The sequence below is a fragment of the Loxodonta africana genome, chromosome 12 (genome assembly GCF_030014295.1).
Source record: "Loxodonta africana isolate mLoxAfr1 chromosome 12, mLoxAfr1.hap2, whole genome shotgun sequence".
NCBI classification, from domain to species: domain Eukaryota; kingdom Metazoa; phylum Chordata; class Mammalia; order Proboscidea; family Elephantidae; genus Loxodonta; species Loxodonta africana.
In genome coordinates, this window is record NC_087353.1 from 84,133,969 (window position 1) to 84,147,968 (window position 14,000).

Sequence of the window (14,000 nt, forward strand, 5' to 3'; positions counted from 1 at the left end):
GTGTGCCAACTATACTATTATTGTTGTTACCATCGTCATGAAGAAGTGGGGTTGGACTTGTTTCCTTTGACCCCAAGAAGATTTAGGTAGAGTCTCTCCCTGGTGGAAAGTACATGGAGACTGATTTGGGTCTGTGAGGTGGAGAGGACAGTCCCTCTCCTGACCCTTTTGAGTGTGTACCATCACCTTGGAGGTAGCCAGGGATCAGGCAGTGTGGTCATGACAGCCATGTCATCATTAAATTCACAAAAGCCACCCCCTCAGGAGAGAGACCACGGCCCTCTCCCAGCCCTGGAGTTCCTCCCCTACAGCAGTGCCCACCAGGAGGGACTGGTGAGACCATGCAGCGAGGCTACAGCCAGGTCAGCAGGAGCCCAGCAGTCACAGTGGACCTGCCGTCACAGCACCGTGTCCTCTGCTCTATCCTCCTTATCTGCCAGTGTTCCCAGTAGCTCCCCAACATTCACTGTAGTCTCACATCCCATTCCTCTCACCAAGCCCATTTACCTTTTCCAATAGAGCAGATTTTCCTTCTTAGAAGAACCCACTGCCACCAAGTCGATTCCTACTCATAGCGAACCTAAAAGACAGGGTAGAACTGCCCCAGAGGGTTTCCAAGGCTGCAATCCTTACGGGAGCAGACTGACACATCTTTCTCCGAGGAGCGGCTGGTGAGTTTGAACTGCTGACCTTTCTGTTAGCAGCCGAGTGCTGTAACCACTCTGCCACCACGGCTCCTCCCTTCTTATACTCCTGCCAACAGTTAGGAAGGTCTTTTGGGTGGCACTGGCTTGACGGAAGGGGCTGCCTTGGAGCACAGACCCCAGCACGCCTTGGCCACAAGGCCACAGAGGCATGCAGTTGTTGGCTGGGAGGTGGGCGCACTCACGCTTGTAAAGCCCCCTGCGCCGAGACTGCGATTCTTGGGGATTGGGCGAGGCTGATGGCGGCTGGGCTGTGTGGGCTTCCGCAATGCCGTCACTGTAGAATGCGGCTGGTGGTGATATACGGGCTCTTGTTTGTACTGTCCTTCCCCCTACCCCCACTTCTAGCCTTAGATTTTTCTGCTGCTCCCAGTGGATTAAGATTTATGGTTTCCTCGGCCTTGGAATACTTGGGTGGACAGCGGGCTAATCAACAGAGCCGTTGCTTACCAAAATGCTGTCAGATTTGATGAACATCATCGGCTCTTAGCATTAAATTGGTAGTGAAGGGATTGGCCTTCCAGCAATTTACTGTGGGGAGGGCTTTCCTTAAAGGTCTGGAAAGCTAGCTCATTGCAATTATTAAAACAAAGGCTTCACTCTTGCTCAACCCCCACATCCGGTTTCCTGTTGTGGGCTAGGCAGCTGAGCTTGCCTGAGCACCTTCACAGGTGAAAGCTCACGCGTGAAAATGCGAAGCATTAGAGGCCCTTTCCTCTCTGAGCTTTGAAAACCCCTGCAGTGAGGACAGTAAGGGAAACAACCCATCAAGTGTCGTCCTCTACAGTAACCTTGCACAGTGCAGACTGTCAGAGTGTCAGGTGCTGTTATTGTAAGAAATCAGACAAACCTGAGAAAACAAAAACCAAACCAAACCCAGGGCCGTCAAGTCGATTCCGACTGATAGCGACCCTCTAGGACAGAGTAGAACTGCCCCATGGAGTTTCCAAGGAGCGCCTGGCGGATTTGAACTGCTGACCCTTTGGTTAGCAGCCGTAGCACTTAACCACTACGCCACCAGGGTTTCCATAACCTGAGAAGAATATAGCAAATAAGGTAGCCCTAGTCCTCGCCCAGGAGTCTACAGTTAATCTTGTGGCTGTTCACCAGAAGGTTGGTGATTCAAGTCCACCCTGAGGTGCCTCGGAAGAAAGTCCTGGGGATCTGCTTCCAGAAAACCAGCCATTGAAACACATGGGGTCACCAGGGGTCGCCATGATTGGAGTCGACTGGATAGCAGCTGGGTGACTCCCCATCCCAAACCCGCATCTGTCGGTGTCGTCAGAGCCATCCTACCTCTAGAGGGAGCCATTGACCTACGGCACAGCCACACCCGGCAGCCCCCAGACTTGCTTTTTTCTATTTTGACAATAAGCTTTGATGCGTACCTCTTAGGACACCATGCTAAGAGGGGCGGCAGATCCACACAAACAACTCTGGGCCTGACACTGGGCTACGTGTACGCTGAACGTGGAACAATCTGCCCTTGGGGTGCCAAACAGAACATAGATGCTTGCGTGGGGGGGCTTTTAAACCCTGTCCTGGCATATAATTGATCTTGCAAGAGCCTGCCGGGCCCTGGGTGCTGCAAGTAGGCAGGAAGAGCAGCCACTTAGAAACTGCCACTTTGGTGAAGCAGCGCACCAGGAGGGGAGGCAACCAGGAGCACTGGCATTATCCCTGTGCAAGGGCGGGAAGGTGGGAGGCCAGAGCAGGGAGCAGGGCCCCGCGCTGCCTGGGGGCTGGGTTGGAGCCTGCAGCCCTTAGAGCCTGGTCGGGAGGTGGATGTTCTCTTGTGGGAGGGCTGCTTTCGAAGCCCATCCAGTGGTGGCAAAGGAACCTACTTGGGCTGGGGGCGGGAGAGCAGGCCAGATGGAGGGCTATTTATTCCTTTTCCCCTGACATCCACTCCGCAGTTAGAAACTTTCTGAACCACATTAATTTTGTTACAGGTTGCTTCGTGAACACATTAAGTGAACTCTTTGAAGCCAGGGCATTGTTTTTTTTTTTTTTTCATTTTTTAAAACATCTGGCCGTGTTTCCAGAACCTTGTATGCAGTCAGTACTCAGTAAGGACTTGCTGGTTAAGTGCCTAAGTGCCAACTGCAGATCTCTCTCCTGACGCCTTGGAGAGGCAAGTCTTTGAGGTCGGTCTCCTGGGGGAGGAGAGAGGGATACTTCTGGAGTAAGGGGGGAATGGGAAAGCTGCATAAGGAAGAGAGAGATACACCTGCCTCTCTTCCCTGAATACTGGAGCTCTTTCTCCTCTTCATGATCAAAATCATAAGCCAGCAGAGGTGTATTAGTACCTGTTCTCTTACTGACCAGTGTAACATGCCCAGTTCAGGTGTGGCTGTATCCAGGTGCTCAGTCAGTGAAGCAGGACTCCTCCATCTCTCAGCTCTGCTTTTCCCAGTATTGCCCTATGTGGTGGGTAGCCTGCAGCTCCCACCTTATATTGCTATGTCTCTATTGCGTCTCTTTGGCTTCCCTAAACCAGTCACTGTGGCTCTGATTGTCCAGGCCTGAGTCACATACCCCATCCACCCCAGGAACAAGTCAGTTCCATATGAACCATTTGGATTAGGGTGAAGGTGAGGGTGGCTGGGGGGTGTGTGTGGAAACTTCCCAAAAGAAAACTAGGAGGCTTTTACTGGTAAACAGGGAATGCACGTGGGACGACAAGCAGAAACAACGACAGCGCCCTCACCAGGCCTCACAGATCTCCTGATCTGGCGCTTTTCAAACTTCAATGTGCATGTCAGTCACTTGGGGTCCTGTTAAAATGCCAATTCTGATTCAGTAGATCTGAGATGGGCCCCAAGATTCTCCCTTCTCCCAGGTTCCCAGCAAGGCCAGTGTTGTTGTCCATGAACCGCACATGGAGTAGTGAAGCCCTAATCTATGCGCCTCCCTTTCCAGATGAAGGAAGAGACCCATCGAGGGGCCGGGCCTCACAGACCCCAGCCCTGAGGTGGCCCAGGGGTCCTCCCTCCGTGCTGCCTCCATCCGCCTTTCCTGCACTGCCCTCCCACCTACAAGGCCTCTAGCGTTTGGATGTCATCAAATGGTTCCTGGGGAGGTGGGAGGGGTGCACTGTCCCCAGGGGGTTTCATAGAGAGTCCATTTACAGCTTCATCCTGGCTGGAGGCAGGAAAGCCTGCAGGCATCTCCTGGCCTGGAAGCCCAGGTTTTGTGTATTCTGGGTAGCGTGTTGCCTCTGAGCGAGGACCCACTGCTGATGCTGACAGATGCCTGAAAGCAACATGACAAAGCCTGGAGGAAGCGATGCACACTCAGAGCCAGAGCCCTGGTGCCACTAGGCAGATGGTCAGGCAGGCAAGGAGGCCAGGCAGTGGGGATGAGGGAGTGGAATGTGTGGCCCCCAGTATAAGAGAGCACACGCGGAGTCTGGTGGGGCATCTTGAAGTGACTGGCGCCTCCTTTAGGAGGAAAAATGTCCCATAGGCCCCCTCCTTGTGCACCTCTCCCTCCCCCTATTCTCGGGTGGGGGGGGCGACTCCCTAGCCACAGCTTCTGAGACCATCACTTTCTCTTTTTCTTGAATGATCTGTGGCCCAGCCCTTGCCTCCTCTTTTGCATGTTAGATACTGCCATGAGTCAGAATTGACTCCACAGCAGTGGATCTGTTTGTTTGTTTGTTTCTCTTAGTTCTCTCCTAAGACCCCGTAGCCCTGGCTGACGCATTTGTTCTTCGCATGCCTGCTGGGGGCAGTAGAGCGTGGTGGTTCAGAGCAGAGATTGGCAAATGACGGCCCATGGGCTAAGTCCAGCTGCAGCCTCTTTTTGTAAATAAAGTGTTATTGGAACACAGCCACGCTTATTCATTTATGCATTGTTCCGGACTGCTTTTGTGCTACGATGGCAAAGCTGAGTAGCTACGACAGAGACCATATGGCTCACAAAGCTACAATATTTACTCTCTGGCCCTTTACAGGAAACCTTGGCTTATCCCTGGTTTAAAGGAAGGCCTCTGGGAGCCATACTAAACCAAAACCAAACCCGTTGCTGTCGAGTTCATTCTGACTCATAGGGACCCTATAGGACAGAGTAGAACTGCCCCATAGGGATTCCAAGGCTGTAATCTCTACGGAGGCAGACTGCCACATCCTTCTTCCGAAGAGTTGCTGGTGGGTTCAAACTGCCAACCTTTTTGGTTAGCAGACAAGCATTTTTATAACTTCGCTTTCTAAGGCCACACTGCTCGGGCTCTCATCTACTCCCTAGCTGTGTGATCTTGGGCAGGTGACTTATGCCTTTGTGCTTCAGTTTCCTGCCTGTGACATGGGTGTGGTGGTGGCCCCAGCCTCCACAGGTTGCTCTCAGAACCAAAGGAGCAAATGCACCTGACGCCCTTGAAGCAGCGCTCGGTCTGCATGAGGTGATGTGGCACACAGTATAAAAGCCCTGGTGGGAACCAGTGTGAACGTGGGTCAAAAACAGGTTAACTTCAATCCGCTGAGAACTCCAAAGGGCAATAAGGGCTGGGTGAGAGTGAGGAAAGCGGGGTGCCTAGGGTGCTAAATTCAAAGGGGCATGTGTTCTCAGGCTAATGCAAGTACAGGGTCGGCCGCTGAGAGTGAGGGCCTCCTTGCATTTTACACTCTGGGTGCCTCACTTTCCTTACCCTATCCCGGCCCTGCTCTCTAAGTCCACCACAACCAGCCTTAACTCCAGCACTGGCACAGGCTGCGGTTTCTTTGGTCGAGTACCAGATGATATGGTTGGCTTGCTCTTAAGGGCCACGTTGGGGGGAAATTTGGCCACATGAGTAGAGTTGGTGTTGTGTAGGGCGAATAGGTGCCGCCCCACTGTGCTGTGTGCCAAAGCCCTGTGCCAGGGGCTCAACCTGCTTCACTGAGTGTCACGACAGTGATGCCGAGAAAGTGTCATTAGTTTTCTTTTAACAGATGTGGAAACTGGTCCTCAGAGAGGTTTGGTGACTTCCCCAAGGTCACACAGGGAATAAGCATCAGAGTTCCAGGAATCCACTCTGGTCTGCCTGAGTTCAGAACCCAGGCTCTCATACCATGTGTGAGCAACTCTAGTACAACTACCAAAAGTGACAAGTGCCCTAAGGAAGGTTATCAGCTTGGATTGAGTTCGGCTGCATGTAGCAGAAAGTGGGCCAACTAGATTGGGTTTTTGGTTTGTGTGTGTGTATGTGTATGTGTTTCTTTTTTTTTCCCTTCACATATGCAAGGCATTTGGAGGCTGACAGACAGCCAGGCTGGTGGGATGGGTGAATGATGCCACCAGGGACCCAGGCTCCTTCTGTTTTTCTGTTTGGCCATCCCTAGCATGTAGCTTGCTTATTCTCACGAGATGGCTGCTCTATCTCTAAACATCCCATCCACATTTTAGTTAGGGAGAAGGGTAGAAGGGCAAAGGCTGGAAGTCCTGTGTCTGCTGAGTCTGTCCTGATTACCAGGAAAACAGCAGCACTCTCAGAACTCCACCTATGGACTTCTAACCACTCACGCTGGCCAGGCCTGGACCATGTGGCCGTCCTAGCTGCAAGGGCCTCCTGTGATGTGAACGTCTTTACAGGGCATGTTGCCGTCTCAACAGAATTGGGTCCGGTGCTGACAATGGAGAGGACAGCAGTCGATATTGGGTAGGCAGAGTGCAGTGTCTCTGCCACAGAGGGGCACCAGTAAAGGTCATGGGAGGGTGAGAGGAGTAGGGACCCCAAGGAAGTTTTCCTGGAGGAGGTGACACTTGAGCTGAGCTTCCACAGTAAGTAGGATTTGAATACACGGGGAAGATTTGGAAGATGGCAAACACTGGGAGAACATAGCGAGCAAAAACGCACAGTAGGGAGTTTAGGGCACACGGGAGGTGTCAGGACTCTGTCACAAATGACAGAAATCCTACTCACGTTGACATAAGTGAAAAAGTTGCAGCAGTGTCTTGCCTCAGGCATAGCTGGATCCAGGGGTTCTAAACAAGCCCTTCAGGAAATCTGCTTCCGCTCCGTTCAGCTCTGTGTTAGGGGCAGGCTGGGCCCCAGCAACTCCTGGTATCCTTCTTGTTAGCTTAGCACCCTTGCAGGAAGAGAGCCCCCTCCCCCAGCTCTAGCAGATTCCTAGGCTGCTCGCATCAACCTGTCTTTGGTCCATTCCCACCCCTGCACCAACTGGCCAGGTGTGTTGTGAGGAGGTGGGATAGGCTGATAGTGTCCGAGCCTGAATCCTACTGCTGCCCTTGGGCCCCACATGGACTGAGAGTGGGGGAAGGAAACAGTCCCGGAGGAAAACGAGGGAGGTGTTTCATGAAGAATGGGGAAGGAGGCTGGGCTGGCAAAACTGCAGATACTTGGGGTATAGGAAGCAATTCTTTTTGGTTGGATTGTCAGATGTGTGATTGGACTTGCAGACCCAAAGTAGGAAAGATTGGTTGAGGCCATGTTTCCCACTTCACCTGCCATGTGTATTGGTTAAAGTACAGGTTTGGCTGCTACACCAGAGAAAGCTAAACAAACAACATGAAAGCCAATGTCTACCTGATACAACAGTTCGATGATAGACAGTCACCCTGTTCCAAGAGGCCATGAAGGGACCCAGGCACTATTTTGTTCTACCACCTTCCAGATGTTGTCTTCCTTCTCATGGTCCTAAACAGCTCACCACCACCTCCACACTCCAGCTGACAGTAAAGGGGAGCAGGACAAGGAGAGGCCATTCCCTTTCCTTTAAGGGTACAGCCTTGAAGATGCACGTGTGCCTTCCCTCCACCCACGCCACAGTAGCCAGAATGTGTTTGCATGGTCCCATCTAGCTGCAAGGGAGGCTGGGAATGCTGTGTGCACATCTGGAAACTCTATACAAGATAAGCAGGGGAGAATGGACACTGGGGGACAACCTGCAGTCTGCCACACCAGGCCAAGGAGCGTTTCCCAAAGAATGACCTAAGGTGTGCTAGAACGAAGAGATGCCCTACCACACAAGGTTTCCACCATCCGAAAAGTTTGGGAAACGGTTCATGCTATTTTCATTCTAGGAAATCTCAGAGCAGGGGAGGGGGGCACGTGCATATACATACACACACAAAGACCCTGAGAAGTCCTACAGGAAAAAAAAAAGTGTGCCAAACTTCTTTGATCACAAAGCCCTTCTGAGGAGGTAAATCCGCCAATGAAAACTGTGGATCACAGTGGTCCGAGTTGTCATCCGATCACGGGAATGACAGCATTTCATTCCATTGCATGTGGGGTCCCTGTGAGTTGGAGACCGACTTGATGACAGCTGACAATAACAACAAACACCTCAATAAAGCTCCACTGATAAATTATTTCAGAATAAAGTTATTTAGAAAATTCAGTTGAACATACTCTGGCCAGCGGGGACTGGTAAGGACTTTTGAACAGAGGTGGCATGACTCATATGAGGTAGATGCTGGTCTGTCGTTCGTCCTAACACAGCTGTGTTCTACCCAGACAGACCGCCAATCAAACCACCACCCCCTGAAGCTAATTCTCACAGCCAACCTCTAAAGTGCCAGCTCTTGTCCCTCGGAGGAATAAAAGCGTTCATTCTACCCTATCTGAAATGGTTTAATTTTTATATCTAGAAATCTGTGCAAATCAGAACAGAAGCTGGCTCGCGGCTCCACATCGAACCTCCTCTGGACTATTCTGAAGATTTCGAGTCATGTGGGGAAGTGAATGTTGAGGCAAAGGATGCTTCTGGGGATCGTCCACAGGTAGGAACCAGCCTTGGCCCTGTGCTTGGAGCTCCTGAAGGACAATGGGCTCAGTGCTACAGTGGCTCTCAGGCATGTTTAGACAGCTGTGACTCCTTCCTTCACGCACCCCTGTGTCCCTTGCACTCATTTAATATGTGTTAAGGAGCCACAGACCATGTGTTAGACACATTGCTAGCCATCCGATGTCCAGAGAGTCAACAACTCACAGTCCCTGAACCAGGAGAGGGAGCGCAGCAAGGGGGGCAAAGAATGGCAGGCACAAAGGAGGGAGAATATCCAGAAGGCTCCCCAGAGGGGGTGGCAAAGGCTGGCTAACAGTTTGAGGGGCAAGGAGGTGAGGGCAGGCGGGCAGCAGAGCTGATGTTCGGCCTGTGTGCACTAGACACCCAGCGGCCCTGTGGAGCTGTAGCTCCGAGTCCGTGGCCACGCAACAGCTGACAAGTTAACAACTAGGTCATTTTTAATCCCTATTCCCAAATTATTTCCTTTCTGAAATCCTTTAAACTGTAATAGTGTATCCCAGTCTTTGTTGTGTACCTGCTCTTGAGCCTCAGGCTCTGTCCTGGGCACCAGAAATACAGAACTGAGCAAAACTGACAAAGTGCCTAGGCTTAAGCAACTTATGTTACAAGGGGGAGACAGATAAGAAAGAATAAAACCAAGACATAAATGAGATCATTTCAGGCATCGATAAGTTCTGTCGGTGAGGGGGAGATGGGCCGTATTAGGTAGGGTAATGTCTCAGGTATGACATTTCAGCTGAAACCTGATCAAGAAGGAGCCAGCTTGGCAACAAGCAATGGGAAAAGCACTCCAGGCCAAGAGAACAGCAAGTGCAAATGGCATGAGGCTGGGCTTGTTTAAAGAATGGAATGCAGGCATGGTGTAAACAAGGGGAAGTGAGGTGGAGGGGATGGCAGGGCCAGATCAGGTAGTGCATCATAGACCTGGGGTTGGGGATTTGAATTTTATTCCAAAGGCATCCCTTTTATAATTAGAGCGAGCAATTAACCCATCTCCCCGGCGTACATTCAAGCAAAATTATTGAGGGTGGTAGGACAAAGTCAAGTTGCTAAGCCATGTCCTGTCCCATTTGCAAGAGTGCCATTCCTTCAGCTGTGGGCCCAGGCTGCAGACTCCCATTACCTCACCAGGATCTTGCTTCCGTGTGTCACTTCTGTCCCAAAAGCCTGCTTCTATGAAATGCAAATGACCAGTAAAGGAGGGGGCAAGCTACCCATGAAACCTTCCTCAGATCTTTGTTGCACGTTTGTTTCTTTATTTGCTCAGAAAGGAAGGGCAGGCAAGGAACAGGAGACCATCTTGTTTCATATCCTGATTGTGAAAGTCTGAGAGTAAAGTGGAAATTTTTGTCTTCCTGAACAACAAAAAAATTTTTTTTTAATAGAACAACCCCATAACCTTGTTTTCCTGTTTGGTCCACAAAAAATGAAATTTTACAGTAGACGAAACTGTGGACTTCATTACCTTGAATGCTTACCTCCCACACAACACATGCTCACACTTGCTTTTGAATCAACAATACAGTCTTCTAAAAAACAAAACAAAAAAAAATATTTTTTGTTGTTGTTGAGAATATATACAACAAAACATACACCAATTCAACAATTTCTACAGTGACATTGATTACATTTCTCAAGTTGTGCAACCATTCTCACCCTCCTATTCTGAATTGTTCCTTTCCCATTAACATAGACTGACTGCCCCCTAAACTTTCTGTCTAATCTTTTGAGTTGATGTTGCCAATTTGATCTCATATAGGTAGTTCTTAAAAGAGCACAGTGCTCAAGGCAGACATTCTTTACTAGTTAAAATAAAATAGTGTTTGGTTTAAAGAAGACTTCAGGGAATGCTTTTGGTTTGAGGTTTAATGATAATCTCAGGGCAATTTTGAGGGATCATCCAGCCTCCATGACTCTAGAAAAATCTGAATGCTGTGAGAATTTAAAATTCTGTTCTACATTTTCCCCCCTTTTGGTCAGGATTCGTCTGTAGACTCTTTGATCAAAACATTCAGTAACAGTACCTGGGCACCATCCAATTCTTCTGGTTTCATGGCAAAGAAGGCAGCTATTCATGGAGGTAGTTCTGTATCCTCCTCCTATTCCATGTTTTCCTCCTATTCCCAACTCTCCAGCCTGTGCAAAATTGCTGTCAGTTTCTCTTAGTTTGGGAGCCTGGATTTTAGCCGAGTTCAATCTGTTACTGTCCCCGCCCTACCCCAGTGTTGCAGACTGTGTGCCTGCCGTAAAAGCAAGAGGCTGTGGTAGCTTCGTTTGGCTGAGCACTCGGCACCTCCTGTTAAATGGACATGTGTCCCTCCCTTTCCAGGCTCCCAAGCTCCCTGCAGCACAAGCTCCCTGCAGCCACGTCCCTCACGAGCGATTAAGTTCCATTAGCATTCCTGTGCCCACGTGCTTGGAATTGGCACCCGCTGCTTCGCCAGCGCTTAATTTTCTCCACTGTGAGTGCTTGACTGTATTTCCTTCTTTCCTTTTTTTTTTTTTCCTTCCCCATCTTGAGGGGACACTCCTTACGGCTTCACAGTCAATTTCCGTTTGGAGTTATTTTCCTGCTAAGTGAAAGTATAAAATGGCAACGCCAGGTTTCAGCAAAGGCAGAAGGAAGCCTTAAGAGATGCAATCTGAACAGGGAAAGGAAAAGCACGTGGCTAAATATACCCAGCCACCTCACACGGTTTGCAAGTGCAGCCTGAAATGGAGCAAAAGAAAATGCATGTCTGCGTGTATACTTTTCATCTGACCTTCACTGTTGAAACACGCGAGCCTTTTGGTTTCCAATCATATTCTTAGTGAACTGCCATTTCTTGGCTGGGCGGAGTTCACAGACCTGCATGCTGCAGACCTGTTTTGTTGGCCTCCATCCCACTGACTCACGCAGTGTTTTTAAAAACGTGAATTACAAGCTGACATTTAAGAATCAGGAGATTCCATGCAAAAATCTGAATTTGGAACTTCTCTTGAAAAATCAGAAGATTTGGGTCTCACATTCTCACCCAACAGCAATGAGCTGGACCTGAGGAGCAGATGTCCCCCTAGCAGGCACGTACTCCCCGATTTGCCACAGTCCCCACCACTCGGCCCCAGACACTGTTCTAGCTAGCTGCCGTGGAGTCAGCTCCAACTCCTGGTGACCCCGTGTACATCAGAACAATACATTGCCCCATCCTGTGTTATCCTGATAATGGCTGGCATGTTTGGGTCCATCGTTGTGGCTATGGTACCAATCCATCTCACCAGGTCTCTCCCTTGCCCTTGCTGGCCCTCTGCCTCACCGAACACAATGTCCTCCTCCAGTGATTGATTCCTTCTGATGATGTGCCCAAAGTAAGTGAGTGTTCTGTTGTGATCCATAAGGTTTTCATTGGCTAATTTTCGGAAGCAGATCACCAGGCCTTTCTTCCTAGTCTGTCTTAGTCTGAAAGGTCCACTGAAACCTCTCTACCATGAATGACCCTGCTAGACACTGAAAATAAAACAGTGAACAAAAACCGCCTTTATGGAAGGGAGACAGACAAACAAATATATTTCGGGTGATGATAGGCCTTATAAGAAAAATAAACTAAGGGCATAGAGAAAGATGGGAAGGGACCACTGTTTTATATGGGGAAGTCAAGGAGTCTCCTTGCTGAGGTGATGTTTGAACAGAGACCTCAAGGAAAGTGAGAGAGTGGGCCGTATGGAGAAGAGCATTCTAGGCACAGGGAACAGCAGGTGCAGAGCCCCTGAGCGGTAGGACAGGGAGGAGCCGGCATGGTTGGAGCAGAATGAGCAAGGGAGTGAGGAAAAGGAGCTGAGGACAGAGAAGGAGCCATTGGTCAGGTCACAGAGGGCTTTGAGGGCTGTAGTAAATATGTGGGATTCTAGTTTGAGTCAGATGGGAAGCCATCGTAGGGTTTTGAGCAGCTTAACACCTCCAATGAAAGGAAGGCACCTCTTTCTAGAGAGTTCCACCATAGTCCCAGGACTTAGTTTTCCTGGCTTTCCTTGGGTTATGAGCTATGTGCTGCAATAGATTATATTAGCTCCATTTAAATGATACTGACTCCATTTAGGAGACCTGGTGGTGCAGTAGTTAAGAGCTCGGCTGCTAACCAAAAGGTTGGCAGTTCAAATCCACCACCTGCTCCTTGGAAGCCCTAAGGGACAGTTCTACTCTGTCCTATAGAGTCACTATGAGTCAGAATCAACTAGATGGCAATGGGTTTGTTTTGTTTTTGTTTGACTCCATTTAAGTACCGTGAATGAAGCAAAGCACACATTTTTTCAGTTATTAGAATGTAATATCTTAATAAATCAACAGTTTATCATAGCCATCTCTTCACACTGGTACTCAGTCATCACATAGTCCAGCAATTCAGAGCACCGTTTTGGGAGTTGGCGGCTTGAGTTTGAATCCTGGTCCATGTACTAGCTGTGTGTCTGCAATGGCATTTGTAAGTTTTTGTGTGTGTGTTTTTTCTGGTAATGCATGATCAATGTAAAAAACTCAAATGATACTAAGAAAATAAAACTTTTTTCATGATCCCATTGGCCCAGCGATAATCACCGTGAGTAATGGGTGTATAGCCATCCAGACTGAAAAACTGTTATCTCACTCTATCTAAAAGAAGACAGTTGATTTGGAATGTTCTGGTCCTGGCTCATTCCTGATGAGTGGAATTTCCCAAGTTTAGATCTCATAAGCCTCTAAGAGCATGATGGTTGATGGGGAGACTTGACCACCCCGGCGTCTTCTGGAATATCTTCTTTGAGGTTTTCTTGCCATTGTGTGGCTCCTGTAGGGGAGTGAGCTGGGTATTTTCTCACAGTTACAATTCATTGTTTTAAAGCCCATTGTCACTTGCTTACACATATAAACAGATAAGGACTGTCCCAACCCACACGCCACCAGCAGGTCTGCCATGTGCAGACTCTGCCATGGCCCATCACCCCCACCCACGCTCTATGTACTGTATGGAGTGGGCAGCTGTGACACCCCTGGTCAAGCATCCCCTGGTGGGATAGGCCCTCCCCCTGCCTGAGCAGGGCTCTGCAGCCAGCCCTTTAATCACCTTTCATTAATTTCAATGGCAGGTTTTTAAAAATGAGGTTTTATTGGTTGGGTGTTCCTGCTATTTTGGACTACCATATAAATAACTTCTGAATGAGTGTCTTTTTACATTTATTTTTTTTTCAACATACGTGGGCTTATACTGATGTGCCAAAAAAAACAAATCCATTGCCGTCGAGTCGATTCCAACTCATAGTAACCCTATAAGACAGCGTAGAACTGCCCCATAGAGTTTCCAAGGAGCGGCTGGTGGATTCGAACTGCCAGCCTTTTGGTTAGCAGCCTGAACTCTTAACCACTGCACCACCAGGGCTCCTATACCACCGTAATATTTAATAATTCCACTTTTGGGGATATGTCATCAATAGTTTATTATGGCTGTCTCTTCACACCGGTACTCAACCATCACATAGTCCAGCGGTTCAGAGCACTGTTTTGGGAATTGGCGGCTTGAGTTTGAATCCTGGTCCATGC

At 49.2% G+C, this 14,000-nt stretch overlaps 1 protein-coding gene across 16 annotated transcripts in view; it reads left to right on the plus strand.

Moving 5' to 3' along the window:
* KATNIP (katanin interacting protein) overlaps window positions 1-14,000 on the plus strand; it is a 212,891-nt gene that overhangs the window by 68,594 nt on the left and 130,297 nt on the right. For 14 of the 16 annotated variants that reach the window (XR_010323659.1, XM_064295743.1, XM_064295745.1 and 11 more), the window contains one exon: window positions 8,298-8,429. The exons of the other annotated variants lie outside the window; for them this stretch is intronic. Coding sequence is in view for 12 of the 14 variants with exons in the window: in XM_064295743.1 (XP_064151813.1) it covers window positions 8,298-8,429 (132 nt within the window). In the remaining 2 variants the exon portion in view is untranslated. The remainder of the gene's footprint in view (window positions 1-8,297; window positions 8,430-14,000) is intronic. 16 annotated transcript variants of the gene reach the window in all.